This window comes from Nothobranchius furzeri, chromosome 11, assembly GCF_043380555.1.
Source record: "Nothobranchius furzeri strain GRZ-AD chromosome 11, NfurGRZ-RIMD1, whole genome shotgun sequence".
Lineage (NCBI taxonomy): Eukaryota > Metazoa > Chordata > Actinopteri > Cyprinodontiformes > Nothobranchiidae > Nothobranchius > Nothobranchius furzeri.
The window spans coordinates 24,983,739-24,997,413 of record NC_091751.1 but is presented as its reverse complement, the minus strand read 5'-3'; the positions used below and the strand labels follow the sequence as shown (position 1 = coordinate 24,997,413).

Sequence of the window (13,675 nt, the reverse complement as noted above, 5' to 3'; positions counted from 1 at the left end):
CTGCTGGGAACGCCTGGCAGAAGAACCTGTCAAGACGGTCTTCAACTCCCACCTCCGGCAGAGCTTTGACCACGTCCCGAGAGCAGTGGGGGACATTGAGTCCGAGTGGGCCTTGTTCCACTCTGCGATTGTCGAGGCGGCTGTTGCTAGCTGTGGTCGTAAGGTGGCCGGTGCCAGTCGTGGTGGCAACCCCCGTACCCGCTGGTGGACACCAGAGGTTCGGGGAGCCGTCAGGCTGAAGAAGGAGGCCTACAGGGCGTGGCTGGTCTGTGGGTCTCCGGAGGCAGCAGACAGGTACCGGATAGCCAAGCGGGGTGCAGCAGTGGCAGTTGCCGAGGCAAAATCTCGGGCGTGGGAGGAGTTTGGTGAGGCCATGGAGAAAGACTATCGATCGGCTCCAAAGAGGTTCTGGCAAACTGTCCGGCGCCTCAGGAGAGGAAGGCAGCAACTCGCTCACACTGTTTACAGTGGGGATGGGGAGCTGCTGACGTCAACTGAGGCTATAGTCGGACGGTGGAAGGAATACTTTGAGGAGCTCCTCAATCCCACCAATGCGCATTCCGGTGGAGGAACCAGAGCTGGGAGGCCTGGGGATGGACTGTCCGATCTCGGGGGCAGAAGTTGCTGAGGTAGTCAAACAACTACACAGCGGCGGAGCCCCGGGGGCAGATGAGGTTCGTCCTGGGTATCTCAAGGCTATGGATGTTGTAGGGCTGTCATGGTTGACACGTCTCTACAACATTGCGTGGTCATCGGGGGCAGTTCCTAGGGAGTGGCAGACCGGGGTGGTGGTCCCCATCTTTAAGAAGGGTGACCTGAGGGTGTGTTCCAACTATAGGGGGATCACACTCCTCAGCCTTCCTTGAAAGGTCTACGCCAAGGTACTGGAGAGGAGGGTCCGATCGATAGTTGAATCTCAGATAGAGGAGGAGCAATGTGGTTTTCGTCCTGGCCGTGGAACTGTGGACCAGCTCTATACCCTTGCAAGGGTGATGGAGGGGGCATGGGAGTTTGCCCAACCAATCCACATGTGCTTTGTGGATTTGGAGAAGGCCTATGATCGTGTCCCCAGGGGCACCCTGTGGGGGACGCTCCAGGAGTATGGGGTGGGTGGCTTTCTGTTAAGGGCCATTCAATCCCTTTACCAGAGGAGCGTGAGTTTGGTCCGCATAGCCGGTAGTAAGTCGGACCTGTTCCCAGTGAGGGTTGGACTCCGCCAGGGCTGCCCTTTGTCACCGGTTCTGTTCATCACTTTTAGGGACAGAATTTCTAGACGCAGCCGTGGTGTGGAGTGTGTCGAGTTTGGTGGCAGGAGAATCTCGTCTCTGCTTTTTGCGGATGATGTGGTCCTCCTAGCTTCATCCAGCTCTGACCTTCAGCTCTTGCTGGGTAGGTTCGCGGCCGAATGTGAAGCGGCGGGGATGAGGATCAGCACCTCCAAATCTGAGACCATGGTTCTCGACCGGAAAAGGGTGGCTTGCCACCTCCGGGTCGGGGGAGAGGTCCTACCTCAAGTGGAGGAGTTTAAGTATCTCGGGGTCTTGTTCACGAGTGAGGGTAGGAGGGATCGGGAGATCGACAGGCGGATTGGTTCGGCGTCTGCAGTGATGCGGACGCTGAGCCGATCTGTAGTGGGGAAGAGGGAGCTGAGCCAGAAAGCCAGGCTCTCGATTTACCGGTCGATCTACGTCCCAATCCTCACCTATGGTCATGAGCTTTGGGTAATGACCGAAAGAACGAGATCGCGGATACAAGCGGCCGAAATGAGTTTCCTCCGTAGGGTGGCCGGGCTCAGCCTTAGAGATAGGGTGAGGAGCTCGGACATTCGGGAGGGACTCGGAGTAGAACCGCTGCTCCTCCGGATCGAAAGGAGCCAGTTGAGGTGGTTTGGGCATCTGGTCAGGATGCCTCCTGGACGCCTCCCCGGGGAGGTGTTTCGGGCACCTGCCGGCAGAAGGCCCCCGGGTCGACCCAGGACACGTTGGAGAGGTTACATCTCCAATCTGGTCCGGGAACGCCTTGGGGTCCTGCCGGAGGAGCTGGTGGACAAGGCCGGGGAGAGGACGGCCTGGAGCTCCCTAATTGGGATGCTGCCCCCGCGACCCGGACCCGGATAAGCGGAGGAAGACGAAGACGAAGACGACGAAGTAATAAAATCAATTAGTTTTATTAATTATTATCTAATTATTATCATCGTGACTTGAAGTGTCCTCCTCCTGGGATGGAACAGCAGCAGATAGGTGACATGATCTTGAGCAGACATCGTGGCTCCTTGCGTGTGCGTGCGTGCGTGCGCGTGCGTGCGTGCGTGTGTGCGTGTGTGTGTGTGTGTGTGTGTGTGTGTGTGCATGCACCTGTGTGAGCATTGTCACATTGAGAGCAGGAGGGTTTGGACCCAAGATGTAGAAAACCCAGAACAACTCGAGGCAGGAGCGGTTGTAAAAAGTAAAGTCCTTTTATTTGGGTTGCAGCACAAAACTCAAAAAGGTGCAGGATGCTAAGCCTGAAAACTAAAACTCAGGAAGCCAAAAACCAAGAGCTCACATATGAGCACAAACCCAGTGTTTCATGAGGGGGCCAAAACAATGCTGACAAACGACAATGGACCAACACACACTGAGGCCTAGTCCACACGTAGCCGGGTTTTTAAAAACGAATATCCGCCCCTCCAAAAACTTGCATCCACACCACCTCGTTTAAAAAACTCTGTCCACACGTACCCGGATAAATACGTTGTTAAGGACATGCCAGACCTGTAGGCGGCAGTACTTCCCCCGTTCTTAACCTCGTCCTTCGTCTGTGGTCTTCCGCAAGGAGCAGTAATTCCGCTTGCAAAAACAAACAAGCAGAAAGCGCTTGGACAATTGATAAAGCGAGCGCAGCTCTGAGGGCGTCCATGCTGTCGGCTAGTGTAAACACAGGTCGCACACGTGTTGTCAGCATTTTTTGTCGCGGAAAGTGACGTTGCGGACCTGAAAACTCCGGTTTTGTCTGTCCACACGCAGACACCCAAAACGGAGAAAACGCAGATCTTCATTTTGGCCGGAGTTTTAAAAAAGATCCGTTTTCGTGTGAAAAAACTCAGTTTTCGTGTGGATGACAGGCCAAAACGTAGAAAAATATCTACGTTTTGGCAGATCCTCGGCTACGTGTGGACAGGGCCTGAGAGACAAGACAGGGTTATATACACAGGGGCTGGGTGATTAAGGGATTTGGGCACAGGTGAAACTAATGAACTGAGAGGAGGAGCAGAAACAAGCAGGGGAGAAACCCAGATCTAAATCCTGTAAAACAAAAGCTACTAAACTAAACTAAACTTAACTAAACTTAAACACAGTAGAACAAAGACACAAAGGATCTAAAAAATGAGTAAACAAATGATCTAGGTGGGGAAGGAAACACAACACACTAAAGGAGACTACTGAACTGAGAATCTGAACCTATAGAAAACTACAGTGGAGTAACTAGGGGAAACATGAGGGAAACCAGAAGGGAGCTGGGGACCAAAGGGGCACAGAAGACTTGGGGTCACATGAGGGGAACCTGAAGGGAGACCTGGAGGGGGCTGGGGACTGCAAGGACACAGAACATGACAAGCATATGTGTTTGTTTATGTGTGTGTGCGTGTGTCTGTGTAATACTTTATGGTCCTGCAGGTCTGTTCACCTCGTTTTTGTTGTATTTGACTCTTTTATAAAGCTTTTTTTGTGTGTTATCATGCTCGTGTGTTTGCTGAGATATTTCCAGTTTCAGATCAGCAGCTCCTCCAGATGTGCTAGCTTATAGCTGAGGGAGCCATGGATGGCTTCATATGGCACCCATACAGCGTGTTTAGCTCCATGGTTTTAGGGCTCTAGTTCGCTCGCTGCTGCTGTCTCTTAGGCTAACTCCCCTTTTTACACAAAGGTTTTAAAATCCAGTTCAGCTTCCTCCCTTCTGCCCCTTTCCCCCTTCAGGACTTGATCTCAGAGTTGTGTTGGCAACAAAGAATTATTATTCCTTGACACCCACCTGGTTGGTAAGCTACCATGTTAAATAGCACAACGGTGCGCCATGAACTCTAGATAGATGGTGTTAATTTACCACAGCATCTGTTTACAGAGCTTGGCAGTGTGCAGATGGCTGGTGGCAGCTTCTCAAAACGACCACCATCCATGCAACAAAGGCGAGTGGGAAAAATAAGCATGCTACGCTGCAGGGCTGGAGGCAGCCCCGAAAGTAACTGCTGAAAAGATTCTCAGACAGAGCGGAGTCTTGCTCGGTGAATAAAATAGGAGATGATTGTCCTGGAAAGCCACAGTGCATCACAGAGAAGAGTGTATTTAACAGCTTCAGTCAATGACTCTTCATCCCCCGGTGTAGCACTCAGGAAACACTCCACTCTCACTCAGAGCCTGGCGCAGGAGCAGAGCTAACGCTCAAAGGCCTCAACTTCTTCTTTCAGAGCTGGAAATCTGTCTGTTTCTGCACGATTACTTGGCTGTTTTCCAACAAAAGTCATCATTCAAGAGAGCCTGATATGAAAGATAAACATGTCTTAGTATGCAAACATGAAAGGGACCAATCTGTTCAAATGAATCCTTAATTAAAGATCATTTTGAATTGCTTTAACATGAGCTGGTTCTAAGTTTTAATCCTGAACGTGATCCCTGAGCGATCCTGGAGGGTGCGTGGGAGTTTGCCCAACCGATTTATATTTGTTGTGTGGTTTTGCGTTCAACCGCGTCCCTCGGGAGGCCCTGTGGGGGGTACTCCGGGGTTGTGGGGTACCAGGCCCTTTGGTACGGGCTGTTATGTCTCTGGATGACCGGTGTCGGTACCAGATCGGCTCGTGGTCCTGCGCCTGCTGATGACGTCACATTCCAGCAAATCCACTCAGCTTTCACACTTAAGTTTTGGAAAGACATCAGCAGTTTTGTTAATAAATTCTTGTTTGTTACCACCTAAATGTTTTTTTTTTTTTTTTGTAATTGTAATTTGTTAATAAAACGCCATATTATCTTTGTTTTGTAAAGAACATAAAACTACATAAAACTAACATCAGACTGCCAAAAACACAACAGTTCTTATATGTGAGTCCATTTCTGTTTGTATTAATGTGGAATTTGACGGTATATTTCCTTAGTTGTTATGTAAATCCATCCATTCATTCATTTAAAATGTTGCTTGCTGTCTTTTCAGTAAAGCTCTTATATTTTAGTTTTTGAGGGTCACAGTTTATCAGTTGATATCTTTGCTTTTATTAACATTTCCTTTGGAATTTCAAACATATTTTCTCTGAAAAGTGTTGATTTTTGGACTACAGGACTACAGTCGCTAAGACTACAACCATAATCATGGTTCTGACCAATCAAAATCTTCATTGTCAACTAGGGATGTCCCGATCAGGTTTTTTTGCCCTTGAGTCCGAGTCCAAGTCATTTGATTTTGAGAATCTGCCGATACCGAGTCCCGATCCGATACTTTCGATACATTTTTAAAAAAATATTACAATAAAGAAAAGGAAGAAATAGTTCCAGAATGTTCCTTATTTTTTATTTAATTCGCTTTTTATTTTAATTTTTAACAACAGATCACTTCTGTGAGGTAGCTTGAACAATCAAGTAATAAATAACATAAAATCTTCACTTTTGGACTTTACTGCAAATATGAAAAGTCTAATATAAAAACAGATAGCACTTCAACTTAAAATACCTGGCAGGGGTCTTTGCCTCGGCCCCCAATATGCTTAGATACGTCCCTGGGCATGGGACGGAGTTTTGATGATGATCTGAACTGTATCAACTATATAAATACTACATGCTGATAGGTTATTGCTTCATACAGGTACAATCGTGTAGTGGGATAAGTCTACCTACATTTTATTTTTTAAGAACTTCGTTTTGTTTTCTTGGTTTTTAATTTCCTGTCTTCCTGTCCTGTCTGTCTCTGATCTTCCTGCATCTCCCAGTCCTCCAGAAAAACTCCTGCCTGCTTCCTTCTTTTTCACCTCACAAGTAACTTTTTAACTAGCAGATCTAATCGATCTGTTGACCGCAAAAAAAGCAGAGTGTGCGCTGTGCTGCGCCGGTGACGAGCGCTGCAGCGGGGGTAGCACGAGCACGTCCACACGTCATGCTCAAATACAGACAGAACTTACCAGAGAGAAAATGAACGGACACGAACGACTGTGTGTTAATTGTATATTTTTTGGTGACGCCACTTAGAAACTTAGAAAATGTTACTGTGGCCGTGTGCAGAATGCAGCTGGAGTTCATGAATAATCAGCGGTCTGCCCGCCGCTCTCTACATTCCTGCTCAAAAGAATCCCTGCTAGTCCACATAATATAGGAAGAAACTGGATCTTTTTTGTGCTCCTTCTGGGTGTGTAAGCTAAGGGCATCAGGGGAGCCGAGAGGGTGCTCACTTGGGGGAGCCTGACAACCTTTAAGGAGAACCAAGTTGCTCTCCTGTAATTTGAACCCAGTATCCGAGTCCGGATCGGGAAGTAGAGCCCGAGTCCCGATCAGTCTGAAACCATGTGATCGGGGCTGATTTCCGATCATGTGATCGGATCGGGACATCCCTATTGTCAACGTTCTAACATAACTTTTACTAACGTGGTATGATAACATCCGTAAGTCTTACGTTCAGCCAATCATCCACTGTGATGTAGTTTGCAGATGCTGGACCCTGAGCTGATCCGGATGCTCGAGCAGATCTGGTACCGACACCGGTGCTAGAGCTTGGTTGGCATTGCCGGCAGGAAGTCGGCCTCGTTCCCAGTGAGAGTTGGGCTCCACCAAGGCTGCCCTTTGCCACCGATTCTGTTCACAACTTTCATGGACAGGTTTTCTAGGCACAGTCAAGGTGTTGAGGGGATCTGTTTTAGTGGCCTGAGGATTTTTGCAGGTGATGTGGTCCTGTTGGCTTCATCAAACAATGAAGCCTGCCACTCTAGCTTTCACTGGAGTGGTTCTCAGCCGAGTGTGAAGCAGCTGGGATACTAATCAGCTCCTCTAGATCTGAAACCATGTTCTTGAGTCAGAAAAGGGTAGAATGCCTTCTCCGGGTCAGGGATGAGGTCCTGCCCCAAGTGGAGGAGTTTAAGTATCTTGAGGATCTTGGAGGGAGGGAAAGCTGGAGAGCGAGATCGACAGGTAAATTGGTGCTGCATCTGCAGTGATGCGGGTGTTGTACCGGTCTGTTGTGGTGACGAGAGAGCTGAGCCGGAAGGTGAAACTCAAATTATCAGTCGATCTACGTTCCTACCCTCACCTATGATCACGAGCGTTGGGTAGTGACTGAAAGAACGAGATCACGGAAACAAGTGTAACCATAACCCTTAGAGATACGGTGAGACGCTCGGCCATCCAGGAGGGGCTCAGAGTAGATCCGCTGCTCCTCCACATCAAGAATTGAAGTGGCTCAGGCATCTGATTAGGATGCCTCCTGGGCGCCCTCCTGGTGAGGTTTTCTGGGCACATCCAACCGGAAAGAGAGCTCAAAGAAGACCCAGGACACGCTGGAGAGACTAGTTTTCTCAGCTGGCCAGGAATGCCTTGGCATTCCCCCGGATAAGCTGGCCCAAGTGGGTGGGGAGAGGGAAGTCCTGGTCCCTCTGCTTAGGCTGCTGCCCCGTGACCCAAATCTGGATAAGCAAACGAGAATGAATGAATGAATGGATGTAACAAGCCAATCAGAAGGCATCATTAATTCATCTAGAGGACCTGCAGAAGTTCAAACTGAGCAGCAGAGTGGAGAAGAAAAGAGATGTACGGGACTTTGAACATTGCATGGTTGTTGGTACCAGATGGGCTGGTCTGAGTAGTGCAGAACCTGCTGGTCTTCTTGGATTTGAATCTACAACCATGCCCAGGGTTCACATAAACTAATCAGACTGGTTCTAGATGATTAAAAATCCGCAGCAGCTCAGATCAGCACTGCTCAGATCCTACTAAGGTCTGCAGAAGCAAACCAGCTGCTCTAGATGGACTCTAGCAGCAGGTGACCACACCAGGTGCCTCTCCTGTCAGCTAAGAACAGGAAACTGAGGCTACGATTCACACAGGATCACTAGAACCGGACCAGAAGAGATTGGTCTGGTGAATCTGGATTCAGATGAAACATGCAGGTGGTTGGTCAGAATTTGGCGTCACCAACGTGAATGCTTACGAGTGAGGTACTTAATAAAGGGGTGGGTGAGAGCATATTTGGTCAAATAATCATCAATAAATCATTACAGGTATCTGTGGTTTATATGTATTCTTCTCCCCTCTGAGATGAACCAGCAGCACTGATCTGGGATTGGTTCTGTTTTTCTAGCTGTTCGAAACGACCGGAATAAGAAGAAGAAGGAGAGCCCAAAGCCAGAGCTAGCAGAGAGTTATGAACTGACGGCAGAACTGGAGACCATCATTGAAAAGATCCGTAAGGCCCATCAAGAAACCTTCCCCTCCCTCTGCCAGCTGGGCAAATACACCACGGTGAGTGATCTTCAGGAACCAAAGACGTGTCTCTCTGCTCTGAAGCATCTAGAATCAATAAAGGCTTCGTTCATAAACGGTAATGTGACTTTATGCTCCGGGATCTTCCACAGACCTGTTTCTCTTTGATCCTGTTTCTCATCCGCGTAATGATAATCAATCTCTAGTACTGTAGCTAAATCCCTTTGAAAGAACTGGAGTCCTCAGAAGTACAGTGCAGACGAATCCTCACAACACCTCCTCGTCCTTTTCTGTCGATTAACGAATGGATGATAAGAGTGATGGAATAGGAACAATGTCAATATGTGTTCATCCCAGCATGCTGCAATAAGATACAATTACTCATTCATTCATTTGTGTAAATGAACTCTGTAAACACAGAGGTAAAGAAGCATTCATGTTTTTCAAACATCATAATGTATTATTTCTACATAGGATCAAAGGTCACTAAGGGAAATCTGTTTGCTTCATGTTTGACTTCAGCTTCTCTGATTAAAGCATCAACTTTGACCTAAACTCTTTTCACTTAAGTTCTGTCACGACTAAACCGCTTGTTCCTCAGAAGGGTCTCAGGGAGCTGATTTCTATTCCAATCAGTAATTGGGCAAGACGACGATGATGGTGACGATGACGACGATGATGATGATGATGATGACTGTTACAATGTTGATGATGGTAATGGTGATGAGGATGATGATGATGACAATTACGATAATGATGATGATGATGATAGTGGTGATGATGATGATGATGATGATGATGATTATAGTGGTGATGATGATGATGATGGTGGTGATGATGATGATGATGATGATGGTGATGGTGATGGTGATGATGATGATTATCATGATGACTTTTACAATATAGTGTAACAGTAGCCAGTGTAGTGATAGTGATGATGATGATGATGATGATGATGATGATGATGATGATGATGATGACTGTTACAATGTTGATGATGGTGATGAGGATGATGAAGATGATTATTTTGATGATGATGATAGTGATGTTGGTGGTGGTGGTTGTGGTGATGATTGTAGTGGTGGTGGTGATGAAGATGATGGTGGTGATGGTGGTGGTGATGATGATGATGATGATGATGATGATTATAGTGGTGATGATGATGATGATGATGATGATGGTGATGATGATGATGATGATGATGATGGTGATGGTGATGATGATGATTATCATGATGACTTTTACAATATAGTGTAACAGTAGCCAGTGTAGTGATAGTGATGATGATGATGATGATGGTGGTGATGATGATGATGATGATGATGGTGGTGATGGTGGTGGTGATGATGATGATGATGATGATGATGATGATGATTATAGTGGTGATGATGATGATGAAGATGATGGTGGTGATGGTGGTGGTGATGATGATGATGATGATGATGATGATGATGATGATGATTATAGTGGTGATGATGATGATGATGATGATGGTGGTGGTGGTGGTGGTGATGATGATGATGATGGTGATGGTGATGATGATGATTATCATGATGACTTTTACAATATAGTGTAACAGTAGCCAGTGTAGTGATAGTGATGATGATGATGATGATGATGACTGTTACAATGTTGATGATGGTGATGAGGATGATGAAGATGATTATTTTGATGATGATGATGATGATAGTGATGTTGGTGGTGGTGGTTGTGGTGATGATTGTAGTGGTGGTGGTGATGAAGATGATGGTGGTGGTGGTGATGAATATGATGGTGGTGATGATGATGGTGGTGGTGATGAAGATGATGGTGGTGGTGGTGATGAAGATGATAGTGGTGATGGTGGTGGTGATGATGATGGTGGTGGTGATGAAGATGATGGTGGTGGTGGTGATGAAGATGATGGCGGTGATGATGGCGGTAGTGGTTATGATAATGTTGGTGGTGGTGGTGATGACATGATGGTGGTGAAGGTGATGGTGGTGGTGATGATGATGGTGGTGATGGTGATGATGAAGATGGTGGTGGTGATGATGAATGTGATGGTGGTGATGAAGATGATGGTGTTGATGACAGTGGTGATGATGATGATGATGAAGATGATAATGATGGTGATGGTGGTGGTGATGGTGGTGGTGGTGGTGGTGATGATGATGATGGTTGTCATGATGGCGGTAGTGGTAATGATAATGGTGGTGGTGGTGGTGGTGATGATGATGATGGTGGTGATGATGGCGGTAGTGGTAATGATATTGGTGGTGGTGGTGATGATGATGATGGTTGTCATGATGGTGGTAGTGGTAATCATAATGGTGGTGTTGGTGGTGATGATGATGATGGTGGTGATGATGGCGGTAGTGGTAATGAAATTGGTGGTGGTGGTGATGATGATGATGGTTGTCATGATGGCGGTAGTGGCAATGATAATGGTGGTGATGACGTGATGATGTGGTGATGGTGGTGGTGATGGTCGTGGTGGTAGTGATGAAGATGATGGTGGTGGTGATGATGGCGTGGTGGTGATGATGATGATTGTGGTAATGATGGCGGTAGTGGTGTAATGAAATGAGAGGTTATTACATTTTTAATTAATGAGCCATAAGACGTGGTATTCCATAGGAAATATAGAATCCACCTTACGGATCGAGGGTTATTTAAACCAGAAGATTGGATCTTTTTATTGCAGCCACCACCACCATCATCATCATCATCATCATCATCATCAGCTTCATCATCATCATAACCATTATGTATTCACTCAGAGACAACAGAATAGAGAGAGTCAAGCTTAAAAGTTAAGAATTTTATTACTAACAAATTAAACTAGACTAACTTTAAACTAAATGTATGTGTAACTAAAATGGATGAGGCGGTGAATGGATGACGTGTGATGTAAACCAGAACCAACAAATCCGAAGAAGCGATTAGTTCTGACGGGAACTGAGGATGTTGTTTTGAATTAAACTTTGGTTAGTTTCAGAAACAGCATGAGACCCCATCATGTCGGCATAGGCGTCATTTTAACCGGGGACGCCGGGGACATGTCCCCGGCAAAATTTGTGATTGGCAGCTGTGTCCCCCCCCCACTTTCAAAAAAGCCTGCTGATGAGGATTTTTGTTTTACCAGCTCAGATCTTATACCAGGGGTCGGCAACCTGTTCCCATCAAAGAGCCATTATTACCCGTTTCCCACAGTAAAGAAAACACCGCAGCAGCCGCGACGTTGTGGGCGGGGCCTACCCTCAGACAGCAGAGAGCTGCTCACAACAGGTGACAGCAGCCGGTACCGGTCACTCGCATGGATGTCGCACCTGTGGGGGATGGGGGGGATGCAACACACACACACTTTTCTTATTGAGATCATTCAACACCCACACTTTTGGCGTCGCACCCGTGGGGGATTCAACACCCACACTTTTCCAGCTGTTTTGCTCACCTCCACACCAGTCTGGTTTCTTTACGTCGCACTCACTCTGTTTGCCTCATCTCCTTCTTCCCCTCCCGCTTCTGACAGCCGATGTCGGGTTTCCAGGAGAGCAGGAGAGGGAGGGACGGAAGAGCTCGACTGAATTCATAATTTTACATCTTGACATTAGCTGTACAAAGTCTGAGTTTGATAACGTGAAGAACAACAATTTGCAGAGGTTTATAACTGGCGCGGCGCCAGGTTTTCATTTTTGGGTGGGCCACGGTAATTTTGGATGAACCTTAATAAGCAGTGACTTAAGTGAAGCAGGCAGGTCGCGCTAGAAAATTTCATTTGAAAAGACGTCATAAATGTGTTCCCCCGTCATTTTTATTTCTGAAATATGAAGTAAAAACTCCCAGTTTAATTTTCATTCATTTGTCATTAATATGTAGTCTACACCCGTGCGTTAAGTGGACCATCTTCCAGTAAAAGCAAAGCATCCAGCCCACCTCTCCAAATGCGTAAAATGTGCATCAGCCGCTAGTTAGGCGCGCCGCGCGCTCCGTCAGCTACGTCAGCCCAGACAAGAGCAGAGCAAATAGAGAAAGAATAGAGGATAATTGTGTCTGGATGTGGATGGAGATTACATTTTACAGCAGCCTGATCATCATTTAAACACGTAAACCATCACCTGTCTTCTAGTCCACGCTATCAGCATTATTTTAATTGGTCTGTGTGTGTGTGTGTGTGTGTGTGTGTGTGTGTGTGTGTGTGTGTGTGTGTGTGTGTGTGTATGCGTGTGTGTGTGTTTTCCACTTCAAACACTGGTCTAACCAACCAGACCAGCGTGTCCAGTAACATATTAATGTTACACTTCATGTAGGCTAGGAACATTTCACCTGCCGTGGCCCGACTGCTTCTGCTCCACATAAACTTTGTGCGTAATCAAATGTCTCTACAGGAGCTTTCTGAGCTGAAGAGGCTTTTCTGCCTCAGACTGGATGCGTCATGCGTCTCCATATTAGAGACGTGAACAAACGCTGTTCAGCCAAAGTTTCATAATCAGAGAACATTTTTCCAAGTGACACATCCCTCAGAGAGACCGGGTTTCCAGACCGCTTCAGTGGGAGGAAATCTTGCCGCATGCACCGTGGTTCTGCGCTGCGCTGCGAACCCCTCTACAGATCTTCAGCCCACTGTCCACCATGGGCGCTCCGAGCCGCGCTGAACACAGTGTCCAGTATAAAGCTCTGATGTTCTGAAGGGAATCGTTTCTTGATTGAGTTACCTCCGCGATGTGCGTTAACGATTAAAATGTCAGCTCATCCATGCGCATCAGTGTGCGTCGGGGTAATTCTTTCAAAACAACCAACATCCTTGAGTTTATCCGTCAAAATAAACAGTCAAATGTAAATATCTGTAACCTGCCATTTAACTGTTTTGCCTTCTTGTGAAGATTGTTGCAAAGAGAAATAATTAAACTTGATTAACCCCAGAGCCATGCGCACTATGCACTCCGTCACTGTAAATGAGGGGGAAACGATTTAATCGGATCCTTTTCTTTTCAACATGGTTTAATGTAAAGTTTCATTCAGTACAAACTTTAGTTACACCAATCTAACGAGACAGAGCCTGGATTTGTATTCTGAACAGTTTAAACATGTTTAAAACGGAGATGTGCGTGACGCGTCTAAAATTCGCACCTGCTCCGCTATTATGGAAATTAAACTAACAAGATGAATAACATGAAATTATTTTAGGCACAGACAACATCCCCCACACTTTTGAAAAGTTTGCAACGCGCCTGGTCGCTCGTGTACGTCAAAGTTATCTTTCATAA

The 13,675-nt window shown here is 46.6% G+C and overlaps 1 protein-coding gene across 2 annotated transcripts in view; it reads left to right on the top strand.

Moving 5' to 3' along the window:
* Window positions 1-13,675, top strand: part of LOC107383247 (retinoic acid receptor beta) — a 289,762-nt gene that overhangs the window by 225,662 nt on the left and 50,425 nt on the right. For both annotated transcript variants that reach the window (XM_054745637.2, XM_054745639.2), the window contains one exon: window positions 8,305-8,465. In XM_054745637.2, coding sequence (XP_054601612.1) covers window positions 8,305-8,465 — 161 coding nt within the window. The remainder of the gene's footprint in view (window positions 1-8,304; window positions 8,466-13,675) is intronic.